General features: G+C 37.8%; 2 protein-coding genes across 2 annotated transcripts in view; both read left to right on the top strand.

Annotated features, from left to right (window-relative positions):
• The window catches only part of LOC306999707 (uncharacterized protein), a 55,834-nt gene that overhangs the window by 33,131 nt on the left and 11,715 nt on the right, over positions 1 to 10,988 (top strand). The gene's annotated exons all lie outside the window — the stretch shown is intronic.
• LOC306999703 (uncharacterized protein) lies at positions 3,171 to 8,772 on the top strand. The gene is made up of 9 exons (XM_079614591.1): positions 3,171 to 3,396; positions 3,773 to 4,087; positions 4,219 to 4,302; positions 6,227 to 6,310; positions 6,553 to 6,636; positions 7,250 to 7,327; positions 7,725 to 7,841; positions 7,925 to 7,959; positions 8,080 to 8,772. Exons 1-9 carry the CDS (start codon positions 3,357 to 3,359, stop codon positions 8,422 to 8,424), a joined length of 1,182 nt encoding a protein of 393 aa, XP_079470717.1. The 5' UTR covers positions 3,171 to 3,356; the 3' UTR covers positions 8,425 to 8,772.

The following is a 10,988-nucleotide window of genomic DNA, read 5'->3' on the forward strand; positions in this document are numbered from 1 at the left end:
ATCTGTTCACTCCTGCTGGCTGATGTTGTAACTACAATAATCTGCTGCCAAAGATAATACTTCTCCATTTATTCTTATTTCTTTTGATTATTTTAATTTCTTCTATGTAAAGCACTTTGAATTACCACTGTGTAGCTTTGCATTTACTGAATGAGCACTGTGCCACTGTTCGTCCGACTGTTTGCACTGTATTTTATTTTCCAAACTGTTTTAATTATTCTTATTTATTTTATTATTTATGTAATTATTTTAATTTATTCTATGTAAAGCACTTTGAATTACCACTGTATATGAAATGTGCTATATAAATAAACTTGCCTTGCCTACAATAATCTGCTGTCAAAGATAATACTTCTCCATTCATGACCATCAAAAGTAGCTGCATATTTTGATAAATCATTGCAAACAATGTATAAATGCCACAGAGTTTTGGAGGATCTTAAAAACAACTGCTATTGAGAATCTTTTTACTAGAGAATAGCTTTATCATTGAGGCCCTTTCACACCGGACGCGTAACAAAAAAGCGAAACGAAAAAGTTAAAAACCATTCACATCATTCACATCAACCATTCACACCATTCACATCAACCATTCACATCAGCCGCGATGCACATTTGTGACGTTCAGAGCTTTTGCGCCGACAGCTGAGAAAACATGGACACTTCATCATCATCATACAGTGAAGACCAGCTTTTCATTTTCTTTAAAAGAGCGAAAAGAAGGTTTTTTGGTGCACCCAATCTTAAAGAAAAGAGAAATAAATAAAAGATAAAAAAAAAAATATATATATATATATATTTTTTTTTTTTTCGCCGCAGCACATTCGCGTTCGGTGTGGAAGCACTCATTACACAGCTGATCAAAACATAAAACCATTGCGCAAATTATTTGTGCGTCAGTGTGAAAGGGCCTTTATAATACTAGGAGGGCTTTTTGCTTCAGTTAAACATGTGGGGGCGGTTTCCCGGACAGGGCTTAAGTAGTCCCAGACTAAAGTATTGTCCAAGTCAGAATTGTCTAAACTGAAAACAGCTTCTACTGACATATCTTCAGTGCCATTATTTTGTCTCAATATACACAACCTGTAATGTTTTTTGTAAGGTAAATTTGTAAAAACTCTTTAAATGCCCTAATTATACTAACACAAAGTCCTGGTTTAATCTAAGCCCTGTCTGATGTCTGTGGCATTACTCATAGATATACATAATAAAGGCTAGATGTCTTACATCTCTAACGTCATCACCGGCGGCCATCTTGTCACAGGCAAGCTTTCTGGCGGGCTCTGTGGTTCCTGATGTAAGGTGAGTGATCGGCACGAACACAAATACTCTTATCTCGCTGAAATCTTGACGGATTTACAAACGGTTTGGTTTCTTATGAACGTTATTAACGTGGCTATAATTCTGGATGTTTGAACATGTTGAAAATAGGGCTGTCAAAAGATTAATCGCGATTAATCGCATCCAAAATAAAAGTTTGTGTTTACATCTAATATGTGTGTGTACTGTGTATAATTATTTATATATAAAATACACACAATCATGTATATATTTAAGAAAAAAATGGTTATATTTATATAAAAAATATTTATATATTATATAAATTAGATAAATATATATACAGTATATAAATGAAAATATTTCTTAAATATATACATATACGAATGTGTGTGTATTTATACATAATAATTATACACAGCACACACACATATATTATGTAAACACAAAATTTTAATTTGGATGCTATTAATCACGATTAATCTTTTGACAGCCCTTGTTGAAATATATAATATTATAATTATTCATAAGTATACAGTGTCATAACTACATCTCTGACGTTTATAACAAACCAACCCGTTTGAAAATCGGTAGAAAATTGAGCAAGTTATGGTTATTTAAAAAGTACATGCACCATTAAAACACAATGTTACGAGCGAGCTGACTGTGACAAGATGGCCACCAGGTGCGGACGTCGACCTCCATTGGCCAGCAGTGCGGACGAGACAGCTAGCCTTTATTATGTATATCTATGGCATTATGGGCAAGCAGGAAGTGAAACTACAGCCACAGGAAGAGCTTTGAGGCTTCAGCTAAACACACTACATGTCCCACAATGCAACTCTTCTCCCAGAGATTATATGATGGAGAAACAGTGATCGCGATGTTCAAGAAACGTTCTGTATTATTTATAGTCTCTGTAAACGACAGTGTTTTTCCCATGCAGTCGATTACCACAGAAAATAACCCTAAGCATTTCTTATTCACCTCCATGCTTTTACATTTGTCTTTTACAATCCGAGTTTGGCAAGGATTGTTTCCTTTAAATGTTTCACTTTTTTCCATAAGTGTTTACATGTAATTAACATGTTTTGAAATTGGTGTATAAGAAAAAGAAAAAAAAAGATATGCTTGTGACTATTATGATTATTCTTTTATGGTTATTTTGCAGGATTAATCCTTTCAAATATATTATTCTTGCATTAATTAATTTATGAATTATATATTTGTCTATTGTATCTTTAATATACTCATATATCCTATTAAAACCAGACCTCCGCTTTGACAACATGTCTAAGATCTGCTGTCACTTCTCTAAAAGTGAGACATGTTCTTCTGCAAAGTCTGGTATCCGGTTTAATATTAACTGTTGAGTTTAGCAGAAAGTCCAGACATGATGAAGATACTTATTTGGCTCTCGCCGCTTCTATAGTGTGAAAACCACAACGTTTATCTACGCTTGCAGAATATAAAACCAAGAGGCCAGAGATGATTCTTAGCAAATATATTTTTGCCATGATTAAAATACTCTCCCTGATCTGATCTGAACTTTGGTATGTTGCTCTCCTAGCAAGATTGTTTTACTCACAGATATTTGGTTAAGGACTTGTTTAATGTTTCTTTGTTACTCTATTAAAATCTGATAATTGCTTACAAAAATGAATTTACCATTCATGGTTTTATTTATTTTATTATGCATTTTTGATTCATCACTTCTCCGTCTGACTGGATCTCACTGCATCAAAAAAAAAAAAAAAAAAAAAAGAGTAGTATCAAAAGGGCAACAGAAAGCACTCCGACATATTAAAGACAGAACAGAAACTGAGAGGACAGGACACGAGTTGTTATTCGTGAATTCTGCAAATTTCCTGGTCAAAACTGAGGGGCGTTTTCACACTAACACCACATGGAGACACAGACACACAGTCAGTGCACAGTATGACTCTCATCATAAGAGATGAGCAACACGCGTATTATTTTCCTCTCCGCCGATAGATGATCAGTATTATTGCTGTTTGAGTTTCAGAGAGTCTGTGAGGAACTACTGAGAGTTTCAGATTTACTGAACTGATGAAGAAATGAAGTTTACACTGATAGTGTGTGTGTTTCTGCTGACGGGTAAGAGCTGAAGACCTGTGTGTGTGTGTGTGTGTGTGTGTGTGTGTGTGTGTGTGTGTGTTTCTGCTGACGGGTAAGAGCTGAAGACCTGTGTGTGTGTGTGTGTGTGTGTGTGTGTGTGTGTGTGTGTGTGTGTGTGTGCGTGTGTGTGTGTTTCTGCTGACGGGTAAGAGCTGAAGACCTGTGTGTGTGTGTGTGTGCGCGTGTGTGTGTGTGTGTGTGTGTGTTTCTGCTAACGGGTAAGAGCTGAAGATCTCTACTAAAAGTGTTTATTATCTAATATTATGATGTATGCTATCAGTGTACATGAGTAAAGCTGTGTGTGTGTGTGTGTGTGTGTGTGTGTGTGTGTGTGTGTGTGTGTGTGTGTGTGCAGTGAGCAGTTCACTATCTGAGGACATTACAGTGAGAGGAACAGAAGGAGAACGAGTGATCATTACGTGCTCTTATCCAGAAAGATATAAAGAATTTCGCAAATTCTTCTACAGAGGACCTTTCAGAAAGAGAGTCCTTATACTACAATCTGCTGGAAAAAAGGTCAGTGGCAGATTCTCACTGCAGGATAATCGTCAGACCAGATCATTTACAGTGACCATCAGTGACCTGAAGATAGAAGATGCTGGACCGTACGCCTGTGGAGCTGGAGCTGAAAATAAAAACTACAAACAAGTGGAGCTTATTGTGATCAGAGGTGCATATATTCAATACTGAACAACATTCTGCCTCATCATTCATGTTTATGCTTCATGCTGTAGTTAATGATTGTGTATTTAATATATTTGTTTAATTTGAATAGCTTGACGTCTCTTCTTCATTTCTCAGCTCCAGTGATAACAACACGTGTCCAGATCTCAACATCCAGCATTAGTCCGTATACAAACAGCAGCACTGAACACACCAGCACAGGTACACACACACACACACACACACACACACACACACACACACACACACACACACACACACACACACACACATACACGCACACACACACACACACACACACACACACACACACACACACACACACACACACACACACACACACACACACTCACTCAGACATCTGCAGACATGTGTTTTCATGAAAATATGGTTATGTTACATAACTTTTTTGTATTATTTAATATTCAATGTGCTTCATCATTCATGTTTATTGTTTTATGAATATTGGATGACAAAATGGCGGCGCCCCGCTCGGCTGCGGCTGCACTGGGTCCGATAGCACCGGACATTTAACAGAAAATAACCCAATTAGACAATAGAGTTCAGCAGATTATGTGCAGCGTAGCAGCACTAAACTAATTATGATCATTATTTCATGCTAGAATTGCGTAAAGTTATCAGTTTAGGGACTGTAGACGCGAATACTCTGGACACTCTGCGTAGCCTCGGACTGCAACGCCAGCTTGACCCAGCGGCCTATGAACCGGCGGAGTCTCCCACAAGTCCCGACCGCTCCAGAGGAAACAGAAGCACGACAGTCGGGGAGAGTTAACAGCTAAGCTAAAGGCTAACCCATGCTGAACGCGTTTGCTTACGGCCCCAATCGCTCCTCAGAGGACGCCATTTCCTCTGTACTCCATCGTAGCCTGACCCTCTGGAGGAGAACATTCATGTGCGAATGCTGTTTGTGGACTTTAGCTTGGCATTCAACAAGATCATCCCCCAGAATCTGGTAAGCAAACTGGAACCCCTGGGCCTTAGTTAGAATGATATGATTATTGGGATAATCTGATGATTAAAATGACGTGATGGTTGGATAGATCATTTATGTACCTCCTGAACTTTGTTAAGAAAACACCATGTTGCGAAGTATGTGGATGATACCACAGTGGTGGGCCTCATCCAGGGAGACAGTGAACAGGCCTACAGGGAAGGAGGAGACACAGCCGGTGGACTGGTGTAACACAAACAACCTGCTCCTGAATGTCGACAAAACGAAGGAGATCATTGTTGACTTCAGGAGAAAGTCGCACACCACTCCTCATCAACGACACGGCGGTGGAAGTAGTCAACAGCACCACGTTCCTGGGGGTGCAGATCCCCGATAGTTTGACATGAACCCTCAACACTGCCTCTCTTGTGAAGCGAGCTCATCAGCGTCTATACTTGTTGCGCTGGATGAGAAGAGCACAGCTCCCCCCCCCCCCCCCCCATCCTCAGTACTTTCTACAGAGGCACTATAGAGAACTCACTGTCCAGCGCCATCTCTGTCTGGGTCGGGGACTGCAAACCTCAGACTGGAAGTCTGTACGGAGAGGGATGAGGACAGTGGAAAAGATCATCGGCTCTTCACTGCACTCAAACGCTGTCTGACCCGGCCAAAACCATTACACAAGTCCCCACACATCCTCATCATGGACTGTCCTCTCTGCGGCCCTCTGGCAGCATTCAGGGCAGAACAGCCAGATTATGCAACAGCTTTTCCCCACAAACTATCAGATTCCTGAACTAAAAAAAAACACTATATCACACCGAATCCTCTGCTGTGAGCCTCATGTGAACTGGACTGGGTTATTGCAATTATAGTATTTATTTATATTGTGGAATAACTATTTATATGCCACCACTTAACAAGGGCAAACAATTGGATTTACATGCCGCCAATTACCATGTGCAACATCATTCTTTATATGCTGCTGTCAAACTCTTTTTAGTGTTATATTTGAATGCACGTTGTTGCATTTTTTTATTATATTTTTTTATTTCATGAGCCAGTGGAGTGGAATTTTGTTCATATGTGCACTAAAAAATTTATGACAATACAAAAGCTATCTACTCTAAATATATATTTGTTACGGCTTGACGTCTCTTCTTCATTTCTCAGCTCCAGTGATAACAACACGTGTCCAGATCTCAACATCCAGCATTAGTCCGTATACAAACAGCAGCACTGAACACACCAGCACAGGTACACACACACACACACACACACACACACACACACACACACACACTGCACCCGCTGACATCTGCACTCACATGTGTGTTGATGAAAATACTGTTAATGTGAAGTTGTGTTAACATAACTTGTCAGAACATAACTTCATTCAAAAAATTTTTTTGATTATATCCAATCTGCTTCATCATTCATGTTTATTGTTTTATGAATATATTTTATTTACGGCTTGACGTCTCTTCTTCATTTCTCAGCTCCAGTGATAACAACACGTGTCCAGATCTCAACATCCAGCATTAGTCCATATACAAACAGCAGCACTGAACACACCAGCACAGGTACACACACACACACACACACACACACACACACAATTATAGTCCTGCATTCATGATCATGATGCAATTCCTGTATTTACATGTTTCATATTTTACACACACTTGGAAACCAATGAACATTTAGAGGTTGTGATGTTCCTCAACACATGAATCAATCTTGTACAACAACTGAATGTTTGACGCGTCATTTTACAGACAGTGTGTTTTCTTTGTTCTGCAGTTTCTGTGTAAAATCATCTGATTATGACATTAATAACATGAGTCCAGCTTTACATGTTTGAGTGTTTTATCCACAGTGACTCTGTATCTGTTCAGATGATAAAGTGTCTTCTAAATGAACACTAATATAATGTGATTATCAGTGTTCAGTGATGTGAACAGAAAACACAACATGTGTTCATATGCAGCAATAGCAAACAGTGTTATGTGTGTTTGTCTATTATTATTATGTGTTATTATATCACTGCATGATTATTATTATTATGTGTTATTATATCACTGCATGATTATTATTATTATGTGTTATTATATCACTGCATGATTATTATTATTATGTGTTATTATATCACTGCATGAGCGGCACATTCACAGTCACTGTGTTTCTCTCTGTCAGCGACTCGTCACACAGAAACTGAAACAACAAGAACAACAACAGGAAATACTACAGTTCAACTCTATCAGACACACACTAGTAAGCACACAAACTACACTACCCATAATGCAACTCTCTGATCACATGATCACTCTTTGGAAGAAAATTGCTTTGAGAATTTTTTTAATTGAAAATGAAATTTGAAATTTTGCTTATTTATTTGTTGAGACACATTTTATCTACTGTATAAATATGAATGATGCACATATCAGATTTATTGTGGTTAATTTGGTTTGACATCAACCGTAAAGAGAAGCGTTTCCTTCTGAAGAGTTGAGGTTCACCATTGCAGTTTCACTTCAGTTACACTAACCACTGTATATTTACAATATTACAATATCTTTAATAGTACAATAATCAAAATGATTAATATCTGTTGTTGATTGTCCAGTATAATCAGAATCAGTGTGTCATCATGTAAATATCATGTGTTTAGTGTTGGGTTCAGATCTGGCTTCTGTTGCTGGCGGTCTGGGTTCGGTTCTGCTGGTTCTGACTCTGTGTTCTGGATCCTTCATCATCCTGAAGAAGAGGAAGAGGCAATCTGGGACAGGTAACAGTTTGGTTGTGAGTATTATTATTATTATTATATTTTTTTTTGTGTGTGTGAATTGACTTTTGTCTGGTTTTAAACAGCTTTATTTCAGCAAAATGTGCAGCACAATACAGAGGTGAGTGTTCAAATCTTTACCTGTAGAAGATCAGACAAACATGTTAAATGATTGTTTATTGACCAACAGTGTTTAATCCATGTAAACTATTAAATTATTGATGTATGTGTTGTTTTTCAGACTGACCACATATATGAAGAGATTACAAGCACAGATGTCGCCATGGTAACATCGTCATCCAATCAGACGCCTGCATCTTCATCCAATCAGACGTCACACCTCAACACCCCCCCAAAAGTCTCTACTGTTTACGCCACAGCAACCAATCAGCAGCCTGATTCAAACCCCAGTCACACCCACTCGACCAATCAGGTGACAGATACAGCCGGTGATTATTATGCCAAACTAAAGTCTCCTGAAGCAACACAGGACAGCGGGACAGAACTGATCTACGTAACAGCAACACATCCACAAAACATCTCAACAAACGAGGGTCCGATATATTCAGTGATCAACCATAAATGAAAAAGACTGTCAGAATTTGGTAAAATATAAAAATTTTGACACACTTTTCTGTACAAAACAAATTTTTATCAGTATTCTTCTGTATGTAACTCACAAGGAAAGTTACTAACAATTACAATTAGGGAAAGAATGAAAAAATGTATTAAATTCAGTGTTATTTGTAATTAGACCACGTCTTCTACAGTTTAATAAAATAGTTTTTTTTTTTTTTAAACGTACAAGCAGTGAAATTTAGTAGCTATATGTAAACCACTATATGTGTCTCTTTTATATCACCTGTGACAATGAGTTATTTGAAATCGGTTTAAGATCGATATTAAAAAGTTTTTAATAACTTTTTTTACCTGCATAATTTTAAGATGATCTGTGTGAAATTTTGTTAGCAGGAGTTTGCAATGCTTAAAATGGTGTGCAGAAAAAAGGCTAATTGTCTTGTGTTGTAAAACTGTTTATCGTTAGATTCTGTAAGACCCAAAGAACACAAAGAGGTAAGATTTATAGCATCAAACTAAATTCACAAAGATTATAAGCATATTTGTAAATTTGATCATTTTTTGACCACTAGGTGGTTATAATCCCAATCTTCTTAGGCTCCTCTTGTGCTAATGACACGTATTACATTTCATAACCATATGCTGTTGCTTTCATAAAATACAGCATATTTCTACAAAATTCTAAATGGTCGACATGAGAACATTGGGTTTCATTCAACTCGATATGCCACACAGTGAATGTAAAGAGATCAGTTTTATGATTTTTGGTCAAACTATTCTGAAGTTATAGGCACAAATATAAATGTTTCATTATTTGGCAACACTAGGTGGCGCTGTGCCGAAACTCCTCACGTACCCTGAGGTTATGATGGCTATTAAGTGTGCCAAATGTTGTCTTAATATTCCAAAGTGTTGCAGAGACACAGCCTCACATCCACTTTGGCAAACTCGCCATCAGATTTATTGAAGCGTCATACAAGTACGGTCTGGCCTGCATGTCAAAAGTTTTGAATAACTTTTTGCCAGCGCGGTCTGAAGACGATCTAGGCTAGTTGACTTTAAAAATTGGAGCAACTGTTTCCAACAAGTTAAGAACGAGTAGGATTGTCGGAGCCGATATCCTTTTCCGATCTCGTTCCTCTCTCTCCGCCCCATGATGTCTTGTCTGATCTATACTTTCCTGTCCAATAAAGCCATAAAATGGCCACAAATATGACTTAAAAGAAAAAGGGTTTCAGAAAATTAAAAATGGCAGAAAATTTTTCATGACAGAATTTTGTTTCTAGCCTTTATATCTCAATGCTATTAGCATAAACATAAGCACAACTTTGAGAAGACAGTGGCACTGAAGGGTTTGAGTAAGAGATTTCACATGTGGTTATTGTTCAGACCGTTCTCTATCTGTGTGCCATAACTTTCATATGAACGGTTCATCGGGCTGCCGTAGACTCAAGAGCAGATACAGCGATATTGATTAGTGATAGTGATATTTATGCCAATATAAAGTCTCCTGAAGCAACACGACAGCGGGACAGAACTGATCTACGTAACAGCAACACATCCACAAAACATCTCAACAAACGTAAGTAAGTTAAACTCTAGTGTTACTAAAAAAAAGATGTGTTGCTAACAACAAAAATATATGAAAAAAAGTTTCAAGAGCTTAATTTTTTTTGTTTGTAATTAGTAGGCTACACCTCATCTACAGTTAAAGCGAATAAAAATGTAAATTCCCTTCTTTTTCCCCTGTTTATCCTCTTCTCCTCTCCATCTAATTTTGTTTCTAGTAACAACACTAACCCAATGACCCTAATCCAAACATCAGAACTCAAAATATGACACTACCATATCTGAAATAGATATTTACAGTCACTCTTATATAACGGTTTTATTGTTGGTAAAATATTTAAATACAAGGATTTCAGTCAAATATAATTTATACAATGTCAAACCTTCAACCCGTGGCACCAGTTTAAAAGTCGCCCAATGGGCTTTATGCACAGCTGCACTACTTCCTGAACTTTAGCCAGCTCCTTTGTTTCCTGTCTGCCATTATTGGACAAACTGATTGATCCAGGTGTGTCTGATTATTGTTGTTGGTCAGGCGCACCTGGATTAATCAGTTTGTCCAATAATGGCAGACAGGAAACAAAGGAGCTGGCTAAAGTTCAGGAAGTAGTGCAGCTGTGCGTGAAGTCCATTCTTCAGGAAACCCTCCTCAGTCCGTGAGGAGCTGTACATCGCGCCCTCCACAGGTGATGTGAAACACTGCACAGAGACACACACACTCCTGTATGTAGCAAATCTCCATCTGAACGACTCAGTCTGACAGCAAAGAGATGGTGAACCGGTGACAAGCCTCTTATAAATGCATGACCTGTTCTGTGTGTTATGTGATGTTCTACTCCATACGAGACTATTCTGAACCACAGTTTGCTCATTAAATTAAGATTTTAAATTTACAAGATATTGTCTGTTTTAGCCTTTTAAAGGATTATTTGGCCATCTTTTAAAACTAGTGATGGTAAAAATGAAGATTAAAACTCAAAAGAAACTGAGACCAGTTACAAA

Source organism: Phoxinus phoxinus, assembly GCF_949152265.1.
Source record: "Phoxinus phoxinus genome assembly, chromosome: 6".
Classification (NCBI taxonomy): domain Eukaryota; kingdom Metazoa; phylum Chordata; class Actinopteri; order Cypriniformes; family Leuciscidae; genus Phoxinus; species Phoxinus phoxinus.

Bases quoted from the DNA above. Each gene is read 5' to 3' on its own strand.
- LOC306999703 (XM_079614591.1), top strand. From the start codon at position 3,357: ATGAAGTTTACACTGATAGTGTGTGTGTTTCTGCTGACGG. The intron at 4,303-6,226 runs GTACACACACAC...TTCATTTCTCAG, and splicing joins CACTGAACACACCAGCACAG to CTCCAGTGATAACAACACGT. The intron at 7,960-8,079 runs GTGAGTGTTCAA...GTTGTTTTTCAG, and splicing joins ATGTGCAGCACAATACAGAG to ACTGACCACATATATGAAGA.